Genomic DNA, 21528 nt, shown 5'->3' on the forward strand with positions numbered 1-21528 from the left:
ACTCAACATAGATCCAATTAGAAATTGGTGGAGCTATGCCTGCTTACCCCAGACAGGATTTTGGCCCTGTACTTTGAAATCCTATCTAATACCCACTCAAAGATTTTTCTAGAGGGAAAGGCCTCACTTTTTGAAAGCATCTAAATAGGCTACTAGAAAAGCTGCAGAATGTGGTTAAGCTGAAATGACCACTGCCCTGGCCTGCTTGTAGTATTACAAAACCCCTAAATCGAAAGCATGTAGAAGCCTCCCGAAAAGGGAGGCCAGACAGGAATTGGAGCAAGTCATCAACTTTTATTGACAGGTAGACAGGACACAAACCAGCATTCCCTGAGATCTGCTGACACTAGAAATTTGGACCTTGAAACAGCATCCTCTAGAAAGAAAAAACACTCAAGAGCAGACCCAAGTGACATGAAAGCATGCACTTTCTTTCTAGTGAATCATGTTGAATATAATACCCTCGGAGGGAGGTTGCAGGCCTGACCTAAACTGAAATATTCTGGGGTGCTGGTTGACAACATGTGAGCGAGCCTTAAATGAACTTTTCATCCTGCATCATTCCTATCAAATAGTACCACAAAACAGTTGTTTCTGCTAGTTTCATAGTGTATACATACAGGCAGCACCTTACAATGGGCAGAAACAGGCACTAGAAGTAAATCACTGATTTGTCACTTACCATGAAATGGATGGGTCTCAACTATCTGCATTTTAGTCCTCAGAGCAGATGCTGTGGTCAGCCAAGTCTCTGAGCACATGCCTGTAATAGAAAATGGTCTACAAAATTTACCATGGTGATTAGATGGTAAAGCGTGGGGCAGGGGAGGAAGGAAGAGGTACAGCAGCACATTCCTCCCTAAAAGGACCATTCTTCCATTCAAGTGGAATGTTAGTAAAGTCAGACATTTAGAGAAAAAAGAAAAAATATCCAGCTGTGAAAGACGACAAGAACTACCAAGGTGTACAAAGAGGCTAAAAGTCATCTCAAGTGATCAGTAATACCTAGGCACATCATTGCTGCATGGGAAGGATTTTAAACAGCCATCTTGGCCAACAAAGCTGACATTAAAGGAAAATTATCTGCCCTGTTTCTTTATTTCTGCACCTCTAAGCATCCAGCCTGTGCACCTGAATGACAAAATTGTCCATAATTTGTTTGAAGACTTTTGTAACACAGGGTATAATAAAAGACCTGTGATGCTTGTTCTGTGTTTTCTCAACCAAACACCAACCTCAAGGGAAAACTGATCTCAGGGACCAATAACTATACAACATTCATTATATCCTAAAGGATTCTGCTATAAGACTCTTTAAATACATTTACATACATCACACACTCTTACGAATCTAGGCACCTTTCACAACCGAAATGAAGACTTTGGCAGCACCTTCTAGTCTGACAGGAATGATACAGAGCTCTGCTCCTTCCACATAAACTCAAAACAGCACCCAGGTAACATGAAGACTGTCTTCCTAGCCAGAACTAAATGCTTCTTCAAAGTGTTCTGTATTTTCTCCTTTCCCCACTGAATGAGTCTGCCATACACAGATCCATAACTGGGTCCATGTCTCCATCTCATGTTTCCCTAGGGCTGTCAATCCCTCCAGCCCTATTCCTATACAGAATCCCAGTGCAGCAATATGGAAGTACAAGTCTGGTCAACATCTGAAGACAATTGTATGGCGTAAGGACAAGAGCTAAGGATTAAGTTGTCCTTATGGAATGCAGTACACAGGCTTTCCAGTGTAAGTGCTAGCATTTCCAATATCTTTCTGAAGGTAGCTTCATAGAAAAACTATAAAAACAAGTATGGAGCTAGAGGTCTACTTCTTGGGTCCTTAGCTGAAACCTTTAACGAGTCTAACAAACAACAGGCAACACTATGACAGGGATTGCCAGCCAGTGGTGTTGGGACAGTCCTCAGCCAACAAGCTGAGCAGGTCCAAAACAATAGTACCAGCCTTTAAAGGAGATAACTGGTTCTATGTTAGGACCACATCTTGAAACATAGCCACTTGGAGGAATTTGTAATTTGTGAAGTTTCCCCTGTTGAGAAAATAAAATCAGGGTTTTTGAAGATCTGTTTCTCTTGACAGAAATTATAAGCATTCCACTTATACTAGCTGGAATAACACAGCCAGATGAGAAAGAGCAATACTTTAGTCTAAGCAGATCTCTCTGCAAATCTCTTTCTTTCAAAGTCTTCAGTGAAAGATTTTCTTATTCTCTGGAGAATATATATACACATATAAATATATATACACATATTAACCAGATCATCTATTTGAGCTGAGAAGTATGGTACTCAACCTAGAGCCAGTATGATTTTGAGAGGATGAAAAAACCAAACACATCGTTAGTGGCTCTGGAGTCACTCTCAGGACTGATTCCTTTACAGGATCAAAGTACAGATTCAAAATGCAACATTCAGTATACTCTGACCCATCTTTCAAGTGGTTACAATCTCGTTTTACAGCAGTGAAATAAAGTTCACTCAGATTTTGGAGACCTGAGTTCAGCTTCTCCCAACTTCTACTCAGTGTTAAAATGAATTGACAGGAGAAGATACATTTTGTAGCAGAGTTCCTTCAAAACGGCATGTTGGAAACATTTTACAGAATATAAATTATATATATGTACACGTATAATATACAACACATACAGAGCTAAAACCACAAACGGGAAAACTACATTTGCACTTATCAATAGAAAATGGTGAGCTGGTGGCGACACTGTTCCAAGTGCTCAATCATCAATACACCATCAACAAACCATCAACTGAGCACCAAATTTTCCAGCTTCATTAGAAGAACATTAGAAGCAATGTTAGCAAAAAGTCTCTTTTGCAAGCTTCATAACGAAAATGAAGTTCAGGAAGGTCAGTTTGGTCAGCCTGTTAGAAGCCAGTATATACACGGTACAACAGGGAATTGGTAAACTCGTAGTGCTCCAATCCAGTACATATATGGTATCCCTGAAAGGCTGATTAAATTGTTTCTCATAACCTACTGTCGAGGAAGGCAAAGCAGGTCAGGGATCAACATTAGTTATAAATGAAGCAGCACTGCTCACTGCAGTTTTGAGATGGAAAATGTTTGTTTCTCAATCAAAGCAATTACTCCAACAGAGAAAAATAAGGATGAAAAATGTGGATGATACATAACATATAAGCTTAGCAGCTTCAGACCAGAGAAGTTCAACAGGTACAAGAGGGGGTTCAGTGTTAGTGAACCAAGCCAGCCTAAGCATTCCTTCTGTGTCTTCACTTTCCTAAAACAGATGTCAGTACAAAAATGCAGACAAGTGTAATTGCTCTGTTTCTTTCCTCTGAAGAAGGAAGACTTAGTAACACTGTCCATTATATTCTGCTTTCCTGTTCCATATGATAAAAAGGCTCCAGTGAGTCCCAGGGTCACACTTGCACATTCCCTGCTTTACTGTGAGAGGCCTGGGAAACACGATTGATGCTGCTTTCAATAAAGACCTTCAGGCCCTTTAAACCATGTGCATAGAGATATTCCAGATACCAGTTCCACTTCTTTCCCTATAAAAACAGAAGGCAGAGTCAGATGTACAAGACATAACTTAGTCTCTTTCTTATGCCAATCTGAAAAGGTCTGCAAATATCACCTTCCACAGTTTGACAACATCCATCCTAGTCTGTAAATACCCACAGGTATACAGGGTCATGTCCTCTTCCCAAGTGCCCAAACTTTTCACTTACTTATTACACATTCTTAGCTTGAACATGACAAATCATGACGAACTTTTAATACTGAAGATGTTTATAAATCCCAGTTCTAAAAAGAGAAAAGTCTATTGGATCAACAGTGAAGATGTCAGGAACCAAATGAACATGGATATTAAAGCCTTCCTTTCATCACTAATGGTGATTCTTCCAGATCAGGTTTGAAGTACACTGTGATACAGGAAAGGAAACAAACTGCCACTGTATTTGCTCAGTGGAGGATCCCCGTTCAAAGCTGTAACAAAGCTACACATCCATCTCAGAATTTAATATTAAGTTCCTTGATAATAGAAATGCTGCTTCAGGTACACCAAAAATATGGAGCCTGCAGAGAACAACAAACAGCCTTGTCCTGATACTGCACTGACTTATGGAGGAAATATATAAAAATCTCAGACCACTACCCACAGATGGCTAGATACATAACACCTCAGATGTTGATGCCCTCATGTTTGGCCCTATTAAGAGATTGAACCAAAGTCTACAGCTGGAATTTTCCTCTTTCAAAGTTTTTATAGAGCATTTGTGGAATTGGTGAATATTATCACCTCATCCTCTTCCACATAGCTGCTGAAAATCACTTGTTTTCACTTCACTAAAACAAGAAATCTTACCTTAATTAAACTGAAGTTGAAGGTGGTATCGTCTGGCCAAGCCTTAAGGAGAGGAATAAAAACAGTATCAAGTCAGATAAAGAGTATGTCCAAGGTTGCTGGGCCTCTGTTTAGTCCCCTCTTAAATCAGGAATTGCAGGTGTGCAAAGAAATTCGGAGTTTTTTAATCATGCCTCAGAATGGGCTTCCAGCATCATACTGTGTCCGTAAGTGGCAAGGTAATGTGGAGAGACCCTCTTGCCCTGTGCTGCAGCATTACTGGATAGCAACAGAGAATATTGATAAGTATCTTTAACAATTGTCTCTCTACAGTGTAAAAGCTACCCCTTCAAAACATTAAATACATAATTCCCAACAATGAGAAAGAGCAAGAGGAGAGAACCTACTGACATTTAGATTATTACTTGTGTTCTTTGAGTGTGCTGCAAAGCAGTGCCCTCTGGTGCTCAGCACTGAAGTGTTTAAGACAAGACGGCACTGCAACTAAGTATTTACTATGATAGCTGCTAAGCAAAATCTTTCTTGGTTCTGCAGTAGGAAGAATGCAAAAATTCTCCACCAGAAGGTTTTGGGTTGTTTTTTCGGTTGTTTGGTGTTGGTTTGTTTGTTTAGGTTTTTTGGGTTGCTTTTTTTACTTGCAAGAGCTACAAAGAAGAATCAGGAAGCCTCAGAACAGAAAGGATCTAGACAAAAGATATGAAAAACTAATCCTGCTACAACAGGAGAAAGACCAAGGAAAAGAACAACAAAAATAAAATAGCTGCCTCTGGCAAAGACAAAACTTGGGTTTAAACAGCAGTAAGAGACAAACTACCTAGATTCAGGACACTGAGTATATAAAGGAAGTAAAATTTATGAAGTCTTCCTAACCAGCATTCTTTGCTTCAAGTTTAACCTCAAGTTTCCCTTGCTTCATTCCAGGAGCCACACCTACACACACCTTCAGTCTGCCAGTGTTAATCGCAACAAAACGGCATCTTTGTGCACCCCCTACAAAACCTCGTTTTTTAGAGCAGCGTGCACATCTCAGAACAATAGCAATTCTGGCAAGCTGCTCCCTTCACCATTCAGTAGCTGCATTGAATATATGATGGCACCCAGAATTCAAGATGACTTCTAGCAGAACTTGGATCAGACAATACAAGAAAGCACCATATTATCTTACTTCTGTACTTGAAGTAGCTACTTGTATTTCTTTTTTAATAAGCGATTCTCAAAAGCTACTGCAAGAGCCAGAAAGCACTGTTATCGTGCGCACCTGTATACAATTTAACTACATATTTCTGGACTTGCTGGAGTTTAAAAGTTTAGGTCACGCTCCATATTTTGTGGGGCAGGATGCACTATTGCAAAGCTTTTACTGAATTAGTAATTTATTTCATTATTTTGCTATTTTAGTTCTATCCTCAAAATGATCATAAGCACAAATTCACATCTAAAACTGTTACATTCATGCTTTCATACCATGCCAACAAAGACTATTCAAATTATGCCACTGATTTGACACAAACACAGAATGCCATACCAACTTCTGAAGGATCAGTTGATTCAACAAATCAGCCAGTACACCGAGAGACACTTCTCTACAGAAACTGTCAAGCCAGAACATCTGGTGATGCCAAAGGCCTAAATGTTGGCCTATACCATTACCTGCTGCAGGAAGAGGACAGCATAGCCCATCATGGCTGGGTGGTAGACAATGTTAAAGCTGTTTTTGAATTCCTGCACTGCAGTTTTCTTCAGCAGTTCATCATCCATACGAAGACCTTGAGGGTGAATATCCTTCTGGAATACACTGGATGTCCACAGACAACCCACCATAGCTGTTATGTACTGATTGTACTCTTGGTATGTCTGGTTACTGAACCTGAATTGCACTGTTCCCTGAGGGGCAAGAAAACAAATCAATAAATAGAATCCTCAAAGCAGTTGTGTGCTCCCTCCAGTCCTTAAAAGAATGCCATCAGAGCACCTTCCCTCCATTCAAACCAACCCCTTGCTAAGGTCCATTCTAGCACATAGCAGATTTGTCCACAATACCTTTTTACTCAGCTCATTTTCTTTTGCAGCCACCAAGTTGGTTCGATACCTGAAAAAAACCAAACAAAAGAGAAAGTTGAGGGCCTGTAAATTTTTACTACCTACCAGTGCTGCAAAAAGCTGGAGGAATGTATGAAGAAAGCTTATTTCCTCCATGAGAGAGATCATCAAACTTTACTAGTAAAAAAGAAACATGAAAAAGAATTCAAAGGGAATTTGTCAATCGGCATAGAACTCCCTTTCCAGGCAGAGTAGGGAGACACCTGGTAATATTCATCTCTTAAATGACTAAAACATGACTGGTTTGCCTGGGACGGTCACCTTCATAAACGCAATACACAAGAATTGACACAGAGCCTTAAAATCAGCAGAAAAATGCAGCGTGTTTTTAAGAAGGGAGACTTTCATTCACTAAGCAGAGAAACAGAAGCCACTGAAAGTAACACAACTTGACAGTTGTTCTATATAATAAGCACTAGCTCCTCTTATTTCCCAGAGACCATCCTGTCATGTTAATTACCCTGCAAACTCCTTAGAGAAAAAGCCACATGGAGAACCCTGTGCCAGCTGTCAGCAATTGACTACTCTTCTTCTCAGATGCAACCACTGGAACTAACAAGGCCAAGCACAGCAGCCATGTTGGTGGATCCTGCAGAGCAATAAACAGTGCTGTCTTTGGACCTGCAGGCAGCACAAGGCAGTTCCAAATTCCCACAGAGTTTGTAGGTGGCAGAAGTGCTTCCTACTCAGCACATTACAGAATTTGTAATGAAAAGCTCAAGTTTAGTGGTCAAAGGACAGGAGTGAGAAGTTGTATAGTTATACTAGTGATTCCAGCTGGCTGACTTAAGTTCTTGCAAAACAATATGAGAACTCCTTCCTTCACATACCAAAGACATGGAAATAATACTAGGAAAGAGATCAGAATCCTGCTATTTTGGATAACAGACTGAAGAGTAGGAACTACAGCTATAAAATCCTGTATCATGAAAGCTGGACACAACCGGAACTTTCACCTTTGCCTTGCATGGTAAGAAAAAGTAGATTTCAGATTTTACACCAAAGTAATTTCATTTCCAAAAGATAGACAGAGAAGACAAGGAGTCCCTACAGCCCACACCATTTGTAGTACCTGTACATAATGTAGCAGAGCTGATTCAAGCTGACAGAATCCATGCTGAGAAGTGCTGGGTAGAAAACTCCAGCAGGAGGCATTATCAACAAAGGCAGATTGTACCTCAGATACATGTCACTCGCCTGCAGGAATGAAAGCAAATCCAGGCAGACTATTACTACCATTAACAAACCCTGAAGCAAAAGAGAGCATGACACTGCAATTCCAGCTAGCTCCATCAACTTCACCTAGGAGGTAAGGCCAGGGTGAAGCAATTCCATTTGTTTCCTTCTTGGTATGAGACATATTCATCAGTTCATATCTTGGTCTCTGTTTCAACCATTTAGGTATACCATATGTTTTGACATGGTTACTTGCTGAGTCAAATCTACCCAGATCCCTGTAAAAAAGCAGCAGCCATTTTTTTCTGATCTTTTATATCATTCCGACATATGTAGCTGGGATTGCACTAGACCTGACCTTGTTCCTAGCCTGGTTTGCTGATAGCAGCAAGCCAAACAGACCATACACCTCTTCCAACTAGGAAATTAAATCTTTCTATTTGACCTTGCTGGAATTGCATGAACACACAATAAAGCTTTGCTCTAAGAGAAGATGATATGGTCATAAAAAGTGGGTTTATTATCAGACTCATGTTTAGAATTTAAGGTTGAGTTTAAGTAAAAAGGACATTTTAAAATTTCTGCAGATTTAACAAGATCTTCAGCTATGACGACAGTCTTAAATTATGGATAAATAATTGAAAGCAATATTGCTGTAACTTAACACATTGCTTCCTCTGTAGCTTAGCCACAGTAACTATTCCCAAAGGTATGCTCCTTCAGGAAGGTACACATCATTCTCAGAAGAGTAGTGGTCTAAGAATATACAAATCTAGTTACTACAGCTCAGACCATAAACAATTAAGCTGTGACAGCCCACCATCCCGAACATGGATACTTTTTACATTTTGTTAAATTAGGTACAACAATTGTTTTAGGACTCCTTCTCCTAATCTCATAACAGACTTTTCACTAAAGATTGTTTGCCAGACCTTCACCTTTCCTCTTGCCTTTGGTACAGCTATATCATGTAATGTATAGGCAGATATTTGCTTGTAACTGAATTTCTGGTATTTCCAGAAATCTAGACTCTTTACTTAATATGTCCACTGCATGATTTTAGAAGTCTCTAGAGTTCTGAATACATAAGCAAAACATCAAGAAAAAATTCAAACCCTAGTTGTCTGCTAGAGCACCAATAATCATACATCAAAGGGTGCATGATTCTCTGTATATTCCCATAAAATGAGCATTTATTTTAAACACACTGCCTTATGCAAATGTCATTGTCCATTAGTTTCGTGCATTTTTAATGGACATTTTAGTTACAAGTAGATTCCAGAACTATCATTGTTTTTTCAACTCTTCACAATTTTATCCAAATCGTAGGAGCAACAACAGCATGGCTGGAGTTCACATGGCAGTAAGCACATCTACAGAGAGGATGTGAGGAAAATAGAGAACAGGCTTAAGCTTATTTGGTGCTGCTTAGTTTGTCTACAGGACAAACTGGGGAAAAAATTTCATTTTTTAAGGGAACATTTAAGGAAAAAAATCAGGATATGTTGTTTAAAATTGAACTGAACATTGTTCTTTTCTATAAATTAGCATTAAAAAAGCATGTTATGCCATATTGTTACTTCCCCTTCCACAGTACACCTCTGACTTAAGAGCAACCACTTTCTAGCAGCATATTTAGTTCTGCCTGTGGATGCAACAGCAGCAATCACCTGTAGATCTACCAAGTATTTGGAACATTCTTGCATTTATTCACAGAATTCTGTAAGCTATAATAAGGAAGGTGTTTTCATGCCCTAGCTTAAAAACGCAAACAGCATTAGAGTATTGGGATTTTGAAAGCCAAAATTAATGGGATACATACTGTCTCATAGAAATCCAGGATGAAGTATAGCAAGAAAGTAGGATTGTTTTCCAAACGCAACGCAACAGTAGAGATCCATCCAACAAAGTGGATTAGTTCAGCCACCACGTTCAGTAGTTCAGAATGGGTGGTATTCCTGCAGCAATGACATGACACAATATTGCAAACAGTAAAAAGGAAAAGTGGTTAAAAAGAAGTTGAAGTTTATCCTTCTGCCCCACTAAGTGTTCAGCAACATGCATTTGTTCTTCAATATATCTAGTAACATATTGTAACCAACATTATTACAAACATGACCCAGCTGTCAGTGTTACAAGGATGTTGACTTCTGGACATTTCAATTTTCACTGTCAATAGAAATACTTTTAAAGAAAGAACAGGATTCACAAGGTAGCTTACAATACACAGCAGAAACATTACAGCATTATTAACCTTCTAGTCGGTCTTTATGCTAGGTAATAGGGCTAGAATATGTATCTAAATACACCAGTGAACCATGCACAGAACACTGTATTGCATTCATTTCAGACAAACTTACGAAGAATGGACTTGAGAGTCAGACTCTGAATCCAGATGAATCACATGCCAGTTTAACCAATTCTGCAACAGCTCTTTCAGGCACTCAAGAATACTGCACTGCAAGAGGCAAAAAGAAAACAGGTTGACGACAATTTACATAAGTGAATAATACTAAACAAAAAGTGCCATGAGAATTGACATATATATAAGGAAAGGTATCAAGAGTTTCTCAGGACCTCACAAATAGCTGTGAGATAATTGCATGTCCCCTTGAACTGAACGTATGCATTACATAGTTTTTCCTGGAGAATGTGAGCTTCAAATACTGAGTTAAAATTGCAGTAAAACAAATCAACTATTGTCCTGTGTACTATCAGTTCTTTTTTTCCAGTGCCCTAGTTTAATTCCAGTCAAAAAAGAAAATATCTTAAAGGCACTCAAATTCCCCAAAAAGTTATGTTGTAAGTATATATTTTACCCTAATTTGGACACAGACTTCCGCAAAAGAAGTCCCCTATACAATCTCTCAGACTGCTACAACTGACACAAGTGCAGATAGCAACTGTACTCACTTAAATTACCTTAAAGTAAAGGGACGATGTGAAAAAGAACTGTGCCAGGGGATCATAGAGATGTGACTTTATTTCTGAAAGAAATGAGAAAGCATTATGCTATCTGTGCACAAATTCTGTCCCCCAAGATCAGACACTGTCCAGCCTCACCCAAAGGATCTGCAACGCATACCAGAGAAGCTGCCGAGGGGAATCCAACTCACAAGTCTGAGGATTTGTGATCGGCAGCAGAAGCCATCCCAGAGAGGAAGGCTCTTATACAGGAACTCTTCACATGAAGAAAATCCCTCCTACAAAACAGAAAATGAACACTCAAAAACTCATCTCGTATGCCTGCACCTTGCCATGCTCACTGCACCCTGGAGAAACAGGCTTACACCTCCTTCCTGCCATACAATTCACCAGGACATTCAAATTATCATTCTCAATGTCATTCTCAAATTGTTTCCTGCAGAAAACAAGGCCATCCCCAGAATATTGACTCACTATAGGAATATGTATTTTTATTACTTAGGACACTGTCACTTCTCAGAGATACTACAGGAAACAGGTAAGTCCCAAAAGTATTTTAAGGGAAGACTTCATGAAACCCTCGGCTTCCACAAAACAGGCACTTACCTGCAAGAAACACTCGGTCTTGTAGACAGTTTCCAGGAAGTCCTTGAATTCTTCTTCATCTTGGTTATTGTCAACGGCACACCAGGTGCATTCTAAACAGGAGAGAATACTGTATTTGAATATGAGCACAGCAAGAATAAGCACAATCAGAAACAAAACTCAGTTCTCCTCCAGTAGCTGTTTTAACACTATGTGATTATCACTATAAATCTGAATAGCAAAGTACCATTGTTGAAAGGTGTAAAGCTTCAGACATCCTTTACCTCCCTATCATGCAAGGTAATACTAAGTTCCTACCTTCCTGAAGAGTCTGGCCCATCCAATAGTAGAGCCTCAGGTAAATAGATTCATCTTTGATGCAATTCATGTAGTGAAGCAATAAAGGGTTTGTTAGCACTGAACCCATCTGGGAAGGAAACTGCAAGAGAAATCAAGAAAAAAAAGAGTTATTTAGTATTTACATCAGCAAATTGCCAGAGAATCTCATTCTGTCAGAGTTGTCCAATCCTTTCACCAGCAACAAGACCATCTCCAGGACTCATTCATCACCCTCAGGTAGGACTAGATACTCTGTTAGAACTAGGTAGCCCACACACTATTCACATATAAACAGGGCATAGAGGAATATCCTTTGATCTCTCAAAACATTCAGTGAGCTTACCAAGACCTTCCTGAAACTCACTTCTAGATGGTGGATATTTTGTAGGAGCTGAGAAAAGGTCTGCAGCTGCTCCACTCGAAAAGACTCACTCATACTGTACAAATCAACACAGCTCTTTTTCTCGTCCTCTTCTAAATTATTTGTGTTTGTACTGCTCGCAGGTATAATCAACTGGGTATTCCATTTCTGTAGAAAAGAAATGCAAATGAATAACAATGACTTGGTTTCCAATGCAATCAAGTGCACTTGTGACCAGTGTTCCCATAAAGACCCTGTTTTGCAAAAATGGTATCCAGGCTTTCATTATAATGGGAATGCTGCATTTCTATATAGCTACTCCACCCTCCCCAGTGCTGCAATAAAGCCTGACTCCCATTATTTGGCAATATTCATTATGAAAACAGCTGCCTTGCACCTTTTTAGGGTCTACCTCAGGCCCATAACCTACCCTTTTTCGTGACTGAGGTTGGGCTGTGCCTAAAAACAGTGGTTGGAACACTGGAGAGTTTTCCTGGTTTCTTCGCCTTACTGTGTTGATTCCTGCTTTCCATGGGCCCTCTGAATTCTTGAAGTAAGTCTGAAAACATAAATCAGACATCTATGCAAGAAGCCAAACTAAGACAAAATGACAGAAAGATCAGTTTCTATTCCGATAAACATCACCACAGCGATGTATATACACTCAACTCTGTTTGACAGACCAAGAGGCTAGGTTTTCACAGCACAGAACTCTCGTTGTTCCTCAGTTTCATTACCTTTTGACTGTAGTTCAACAGTTACACTTTTATTTCCTCCTGAAATAATGTTCCCTTTTTCAGAAGATATGTCCAGCACTTCTGATTTATAATCCTCATTCAGATCAATCAATTCATAGTGTAAATCTCAAGCATACATTAAAATAAAGCATAACCAAGGTATGCTTATGCAAGTTACTAGGAAAGCTTCCCAAATTCAGCATCGGTGATATCCACCGAACAGAATAATTCAATGAGTAATTGAATTCTCAAATTAATGTGGATACTACAGCTAAAAAGAAAACTGGAAAAATGAACCCAACACCTTTTCTGCACAAAACTTATTTTTTGCCACTTCAGTTGCAATCAGTCTTTAAATCCTAATCAAATGCCAAATCATCACAAAAGTATCAGACTGGTTTGGGCCTAGGTAATCAAGCTTTTATTATACAAGTTAACACAGCATGTTCATAAAAACAGCTGAAGATGTATTTGGGTTTTAGTTGCTAGTTATTTACTTCACTTCTGTGCATGCCAAAAAAAATAAATTCTCCAACACATGACTGTGCAACACAATGCAAAGTATAAATTTAGAGAGCAATGTAAGTACACAAGCAGATTGAAATAAAACAAATTCTTTTATACAAACAGAACTTGTCTACTTATAAATTAAATGTCTCTTCTAAAAAAAAAAAAAAAACCCCCAAAAACCCAAACCCTAAGTCTATCCCATTGAAGTACCAAAAGAAAATTTGTTGCAGAATTTAGGTCTCACCTGCTGCTATTTTCTGTTATATATTCAGTTTCTGCTACATATATTCTACTTGGTCAAGGGGCTAATCATACACATAGGCCTTTCTAAAACGAGAGTCGTATTTTTTGCTGTTACCTTGAGGCTCTGACAAATCAGCTTACCACATTTTTTTCCCCACTTTTTTTTCTCTTTCCTGTGACATAGACTTTCCAAGTAGGAAGTTACTTACTGTTCTCCATTGTTATTTGTACTTAAGAAAGTCAGCAATTTGGACAGTGCCTTGTACAATTAAGACAGTTTGTTTCCTGAAGAACTTAACACTGTGTGAAACAAGTCAAAACCAGCAAGAACACCAAAAGGAGGATTAAAGTAATCCTCATAAGGAAAAAGGTACATGCCATTCCATTTCAAAGCATCTCCTTGTGCTGAAAAGGGAACAAAACGCAAGGCTAGGAATCCTCATCTAAACCTGATATTACTCAGTGAAAAGAGGAAATAGAATTAATCTTCACCACTAAATTATATTATAGCTTAAGTGGAAAGCTGAGTACAAATACTGTCATAAGTACTGGTTCCAAGTAGATTAAATCTAATTCTTACCTTCATTTTCCCAGGAAGGGTTATGGTCACCAGCTCAGGACAGTAGAGTTTGTAAAGTGATAGTAGAGCCTGCAGATGAGACTGCATTCCCTGCCAAATAGCAGAACAAGAGGTAAAACATGTGGGGTATGTTTTTATATAGAAACTGAATACTGTATTCTAGAAACTGAATACTGTATTCTAGAAGCAAAAAAACCCCAGTGACTACTAAAAGCTTTCTAAAGCTACGTGCCAGTAAGTAACCATAGATGAACAACTGAAAATGAAAGGCAGAACAGAAACCATGTAAATAAAATACCATAGGAAGGGGATTGAAGAAAGAACTTTCTGTAATCATAACTCTAATAAAAAGTTTAACAATCAAAACTATGAAAAATAGTCTTCTGCAGTCTAAATGCTCCAAAAACATGTTGTTATAATACAGTTTTTTCTTACAAAAAGGGAAGCAAGATCCTCTACAATCTTGTATTTCTCAGTCATTTTTTTATACCACTTGGAAGATGAATAGAAAATTAAAGATGGTAATAGATAAATGAAGCTGCCCCTTGCTTCAGAGATTTTACCACACCTAGTCATAAAACGTATAGCTTTGTGCATGTCATTTCCGTGTGCTCATAAAACACAAATGAAAATTAACGATGCATATGCAAGATGGACAAGCCCTGCTGCTACAACAACTACAACCTACAATTCCAAGTCTAACCCTGTCCTGAGACACTAACCACTCTTCTCCATCCTGTAAGGGCATTAGTCTTACAAACTGCATTATTAACCACAGTTCAAACTCTACAAGATTTGAAATAAACTCACCATTTTTGCTTGGAGGTCAAGCAGTCTCCTAATCCGAAAAGGCTTGACTAGAAACACAATCAAGAACATAATGGATTTAAAAAGCACTGGATCAGATATTTAAGCAAAAATGCAACATCACTTTTATTATAAAAAGTCATGGCAAAGAGCAGAACCAATCAGTCTTATTTCTAGGCTAGCAGACGGGTTTCCAATTCAGAAAGTGTTACACAAATCAGGCTGAACTACCACTCATGCTCCCTTACCTTAAAAGCAATATATTTGCTAGTCATTGCATTAGCTCCTTTGGAAGAAAAGGCAGTGCCAGCAAACAGAATAAGAAATAAAATGGTATTCCATCTCATACAATTGGATATACTCACCAGTTTCTTTCCTGGTCAGCAGGTAGAGCAAGTGGCAGACATAGGGGCACTGCAAAGAAAAGGCAGCAATGAACTATCCTGCTGGTGCAAACTGCTAACCAGGATACACTAAAAGCAACATGCAGGCTTCACAAGCTACCATAGTTTCATTCAGTTGGCTGCCCCAAGTCATCACTGTGTCCCCACTGGGGCAGAGCACACCTTGCTTCCCTTAGAAAGTAGCATGTTTTTTTACATGTCACATGTCAATTTTATTTAAAAACATTATCTACACTATAAGCAGTCCCCATAGTAAATCAAGCTACTCAGTGAGCTTGGATCTTGTTTTTTGGAACATGGTCTAGATATTTCAGGAGTCAGCAGTGAAAGTACAATTACATTTTCAAAAAGAAAGGCACCTTTGAATCAAAATAATTTATTAGAGCTTCTAACTACAGTTGAGGCTGTAAGGGTCTTAGATTAGTTTCACAGCAACTCTGGTGCAATTTCCAATTGGCCCATCATGCCTGAAAATGCTATTTTAAACAGTAAGAACTTAAATCCAGTTTTATGAAAAGATTATAACTAATGTTAACCTAAAACCATTAAAAACTTTGCAAGAAGTATAACTCAGAACTTCAGGAACTTTAAACATTAACCACAAAATATCCTAAGCTGAAAGAATGTTAACAATTTCAAATCTAACACGACTGGCAAGATCTTCTTCATCTTCTTCATCATCTTAATATGAACTGAATCCAAACACTTCAATATTCCAGCACCTGGATTTTATAGTTGCCATAGCAGAAATCTCCTGATTGCTTGTTCTCATTTAAGCCACATTTCAAATCAATTAAGTAGAACACCATTTAGAGTTCCTCACCTTTAAATAAACATTGCTCTAAAAGTTTTTTTTTTCTTTTTGCCCAAGGTATGCAAGTCAGTTTCTCCCCAGGAATGGGAGACTTCACCTGCTGATGTCTGACATCAAAGGCAATCCCAGAGACTGCAGCATCATAGTCACTCTTTGGAATTTAGACAGAATATACTGTCACTCTGTTTGTGATGCAGAATAGCAATCCTTGGAAACATGCTTAAACAACCAGACCACAGCACTGAAACTAAAACAATCCTACAGTACTTCCCTGTTTCTGAATCTAAATTACCCAGCAATCTTAGCATGAAAAAAAAAAAAAAATCCAGCCATTAGAAAATGGTCTCTAACCAACAGCTACTCCAGACTAACTCTAGCATTAATATGCATACTACTTATGAACATTTAGGTTTATTTTGTCAATTCCATATATTCTTCAGCTCTCCTTACCATCTTCTCATCTTGCAGGAAGGAAAAGAAGAAACCATAGAGGGCATGAAGTTGTTCCTTGTGATCAATGAAGTCAAACACCGCGATCAGCCATCTTAAAAAAAGCAGCTGCAGGAAGGAAGGAAGCCATATTACATTAAGTGGTGGGCAAAAGCAAGACAGACTAGTCACTAGACAGTTTAAGAGACACAATCATGAAGGATACATGCCACTCTCAAGGACAACCAGATAGCTACAGATGAACAGTACAGGGATAATTCAGCTGTGGAAGAAAGCCTGCCAAGAGCACCAACTGCCGTATCAGAATGGAAAAAGCAGCTCAGTTCTGAACACGTGCTAACCGTTAGATATGATCTGAGGGCCCCTCACTACAAGAAAGACAGTGAGGTACTGGAGCATGTCCAAAGAAGAGCAACGAAGCTGGTGAAGGGTTTAGAGCACAAGTCTTATGAGGAGTGGCTGAGGGAACAGTGGTTTAGTCTGGAGAAAAGGAGGCTCACAGGAGACCTTGTCGCTCTCTACAACTGCCTGAAAGGAGGTTGTAGCAAGGTTGGCGTTGGTCTCTTCTCCCAAGTAGCAAGTGATAGGACAAGAGGAAATGGCCTCAAGTTGCACCAGGGTAGGTTTAGATGGAACACCAGGAAAAATTTCTTCACTGTAAGGGTTAAAGCGTTGGAACAGGCTGCCCAGGGAAGTGGTTGAGTCGCCATCCCTGGAGGTATTTAAAAGATGTGTAGATGTGGCACTTTGGGACATGGTTTAGTGGTGGACTTGGCAGCGTTAGGTTTACGGTTAGACTCAATCTTAAAAGCCTTTTCCAACCTAAATGATGCTATGATGTAAACCTTTGAGCAGACTACGTGAAGACAAAAAAGACTGTTTTGCTAACATTGTCATGTCGTCATGTATGCTATGGCCAAGGTACACAGAACCTAAGGAATACCTTGCTGAAGTTGGTGAGGAATGCCTGACATAGCTGAAGTATTTCACAGAAATGTTGGGGGGGAAACCATTCCTAAGGAATTCAGAGATACAAGACAAGGAGGAACTGTGCAAATTTCCACTCACACTTAAAAAGTGTTCCTCAGTTCCCACTGCGTTCCAGCAATGGGCGTCTCTGCCAATTTTTTTAAATGACAGTATCTTATGTAAGAACCTCGTACATTAAAACCTAAGGATTTTTTCTTCCTGAAAATAATGTGTCCTCATCATTCCTGTGCAGAAGCAATAACTACTATAAACATTTACTAAGTTACCTGGATGTTGCCTGAGCATTTGCTGACACAGAGCCAAGATACAGATGAAACCACTGAAGTTTCTGGTATTACTGAGGCTGGAAGCAGGCTCTTCAGTAAGCGAGCATTCACCGTATCAGCTGGAAAACAAACAATTCAAAATAAGACGGTGCCCATGTATCAGGTTCTTTGACATGGTTTTGTAGCTTAGGTCAAAATTCCCTCTGGACAAGATTATTCAGAGGTTCATTGCTTGAAGTAACAGCGCACAAGAATCTAGTAGGGACTTACCTATACCTCAAAAAATGATGACAAATATTTCTTTCCAGCTTAAAGAAAGAAAATGGAATATTGAGTATTTTAGTATTGAAATAGCCTTTACACTCTTGGCAAGACAACCAAAAGTAACACAAATTCTGGTAATAAACAATCAACTCCTTCAGCAAATGAGTATATGACTGTCAGCCAAACATCAGCAGATTAGTGTTCTGGAGATAAGCTAGTAATTTTAAGTCAAGAAAAGCACTAAACCACTTGCATAATGGGGAAAGAATCTTGTGTGCTCCTCTTGGGTTGGAGGGAGGGGAAAGTTTAGGGTTTTTTTTCATTGAGTATTTCATTATTTAGAAGTATAAACAGTGGCCACCATTTCTAAGAAAGCAGCATGAGAGCTGCACTGACATTGCTCAATTGATTGTTAGGATGACATTTTACTTTTAGCAAGTTTCACTAATACAACTATGTCAGTTTGTTCAATTATTTTGATCTTGGGGAAAAGAAACCTACACAGTTACAACAAGGCAAAGACACAATGGTTGCTAAGGACGTACTTTAAGCCTTTCAGAGTCCTGCAATTACAAACAAAGGAAATAAGCTTTTCAAAAAATATTTGTAACAAACCATAATATTTTTCCAGATATCACTCCCTTGTAGCAAAACCTGAGGTTATTTTAGCATGAACTCAGAAATTACACCAAAGCATGCCAGAAAGATTAATTTTACACTAAAGTACCTAAAAATACAGTCACCATAAACACATTATCTCAAACAGGTTTGATTAGAGGGGAAAGACATTCACAGAAGACAAACTAGCAGTATATAAATATTTTACCAAGTTTGCCACTGAGTGCCACGTTTAGCAATACATCAAATGCTTCAGGGGGTAACCCACTTTGCAGGGCAATGCTTTCCACAGTAGTCAAGTGTTTCTGCAGAACACTGTTCTTTTTCAGTGAAACTCGGTCTTGAACTAGGGGGGGGAAAAAAAAAAAAGACAACACAAGGATGAAACAACTTCTGAACTGAAAACGAACTATTTTAAACTCCTCTGAACTGTCCCTACATATATTCCTTTTTGTTGGGTTCTTTACATAGTAACAGAAAGGGGAAAACCTTTTAAGACATTAAAGAAATATTACAAACCTCAGGCACTGAAGAGGGAAAACAGCAGGTAAAATTAGATTTTTTTATTATTGTTGTTATTAAGAATTCAGTTATTTTTTCAGTACTTGGTAGCTAACCTTAAAACTGCTCTTACCTTTCTCAAAGTAGCTCAAAGCTTGCTCAAGGGAGCCTTGCTTGCTGTCATTTTTCTGATTGTTAGGAGATTGATGATTCTGGACATTTTTTTCAGGGTCAATTCTCCCTCCTTTTCGCCATGCAGAGAGATCAGTTTGATTTTTATGGTGAACTTGCAGAGGCTGCTTTTGGGTCTTAAAACTCTGTCTTCGCTGCATCTTTTCAGACTCTCAGCTGAGACTGGAGAATTTTACTCATTTGTCATGTGGGTTCCAATCCTTCAGTTACGAAGAGGCAAGAAAATAGATCAACATCCAACAGTTGAAGAACATCAGAGAGCCGGTTCCCTGCAAGAAAAGAAAAATTTATTTTCCTGACAAACAGATTTTAGAGGGATCCTGCATAATGTAACAGAGTAACTTCAGAGGAAATCATTTAGAGCTGCCTGCCACCAAAAAGATCAGACAATATACTCAGAAGATGCACGGACAACAGTGTATCAAAACTCCAGTCTTTCTTTCAGTAAAAAGGGAAGAAAAAATGTACAAGTAAAAATTAACACAAACTCCTTTCAATTTAAAAATTGTCTGATAAAATTTTATATAGTATTTTAATCAAAAAATTAACATAAGCAGAAAGTTAGCAAAACACAATCAACAATTTTCTTCTGAGTTTAGTTTGTGCATTATCAGTTTCACTAATTGTATTGTGTATGCCAGTGTAATCAGTCATCAGGTCATGACTTTCTGCAAGGTAATGTACAGATTTTAGAAGATCATAAAAAAACTTATCTTCCTATTTTACAAAAAATTAGATTCTTCTGCAGCCGTTCTACCCAGCTGCTAGGATTGAAAGAAATATGACATTTTGGTAAACTTCCAAGTGAAGCACAAGAGCTACCAACACTACAAAACTGCCTAGCTCTGGGCGAAATACAACCACGATAAGTGTCATTTTCTCCTCGATATGCTAGAGACATCAACCTCTTATCCACAAAATGTGAAATTTTGCTACAATTTCCTGGATTTGGTAGAGTATGCATGCATATCCCTGGATTGCTAGAGCCTATCTTTTGCTTCCCAGCTTTCCTGACACAATAAAACAGAATGATTTTCAACTCCTACTCCCTCTTCAGCTCTCACTTCCTTAAGATGTTAGAATCATCCCTATTTTCCTACAGGTTTATTTGTCACTAACTTCCCTGTGCAGCATACTAAGAACAAATCTCTGGCTAGCTGTGTTGAGACCTGCTCTGAAGAGCACACAGGGCATTCACATTTACAAATGAAACCTACTGACTTCAGGTGAAATGTACCCCCTCAGTATTAAAGGACAACACCAAACACATCAGAACTCCCACAAAGATGCTTTGCATGATGGTGGCTAAGAATAACTGAGATGCTTCAAAACAGTGAAACTTCCTGATGGTGACTATACCGTGGTTAGATTGACATGAGCTGGACTGACATGTAAGAGTTGCAGAAAACCCCAAATGCACTGGAATCTTGCTTGCTGCACCTTGAATCACCTGAGCACACTGTAAGTGGTTCAGGAAGCAGATCGAGCTAACAGTCCTCGGCTACCACACTCTGGAGTACAACAGCAGCTTTCTCACAGACTCCTTAGCACCTGCTCTGCCTAGTTTTTTTTCTTTTGTCCTGCAGGATTTCTACCAGAAAGGTCTGGCAGATCTTAAAGCAGAACTAACAGACAGGCTGGAACGCCACTTCTTACTAACAGCGAGCCCGCCATTGCACAGCTCTTTCAGTACTAGACATTCCACACAGGTATTTGGCACGAACATCCCTTCCCCTCCTCGCCAGCCGACGCACACACACTCTTCCCCCTCCAACTCCACACAGCGGCTCCCCCTGGACGCCGCCGCAGGCCCCTCTGTGATGCTCCGCGGAGGAGCGGCCCTGAGGGAGCGGAAGGACCCGAGGCTCTCCCGACCCAGCCCCACCGCCGCGCTCAGGCACTCCGGCTCCGGGGCCCGAGAGCGGCGGCAAGGAGCCCCCCCGCCCCGGCGGAGAAGCCGCCCCGGGGAGGCCCCCGGGCACGGGGCCCGCTGCCATGGCCGCAGCCCCCGCCGCAGTTACCTCCCGTCAGCGCCGGCTCCAACCGCCCCGCAGTTCAAACCTCCGCGCCACACCCCGCGCATGCGCACTGCCCGCCAGGCACGGCCGCGGCGGCCAATGGGAGGGCCCGCGCCCGCGCCCGCGCCCCCTCCTCCTCCTCCTCCTCCTCCGCCGCCGCCACTGCCTCCCCCTCTCGCGCATGCGCAGGGTGGGAAGGGCGGTGCTTCTGTCCCGGGCGGTGTTGAGCATGCGCGGTCTCGCGGCGCCGTGGCGCGTGCGCAGCGGTCTCGGCGTGCCTGC

At 39.9% G+C, this 21528-nt stretch overlaps 1 protein-coding gene across 1 annotated transcript; it reads right to left on the minus strand.

Annotated features, from left to right (window-relative positions):
- Positions 1-274: 274 nt before the first annotated feature.
- CENPI (centromere protein I) lies at positions 275-21351 on the minus strand. Its single transcript, XM_052813969.1, has 21 exons — positions 21250-21351; positions 19170-19497; positions 18744-18881; positions 17654-17772; positions 16398-16505; positions 15095-15143; positions 14733-14779; positions 13923-14012; positions 12283-12411; positions 11856-12020; positions 11471-11591; positions 11174-11265; positions 10728-10845; positions 10565-10629; positions 10003-10100; positions 9465-9600; positions 7539-7663; positions 6407-6455; positions 6017-6250; positions 4367-4408; positions 275-3548 (listed from the first exon to the last, which is right to left on the minus strand). Exons 2-21 carry the CDS (start codon positions 19366-19368, stop codon positions 3417-3419), a joined length of 2256 nt encoding a protein of 751 aa, XP_052669929.1. The 5' UTR covers positions 19369-19497; positions 21250-21351; the 3' UTR covers positions 275-3416.
- Positions 21352-21528: the final 177 nt, after the last annotated feature.

This window comes from Harpia harpyja, chromosome 18 (genome assembly GCF_026419915.1).
Source record: "Harpia harpyja isolate bHarHar1 chromosome 18, bHarHar1 primary haplotype, whole genome shotgun sequence".
Classification (NCBI taxonomy): Eukaryota; Metazoa; Chordata; class Aves; order Accipitriformes; family Accipitridae; genus Harpia; species Harpia harpyja.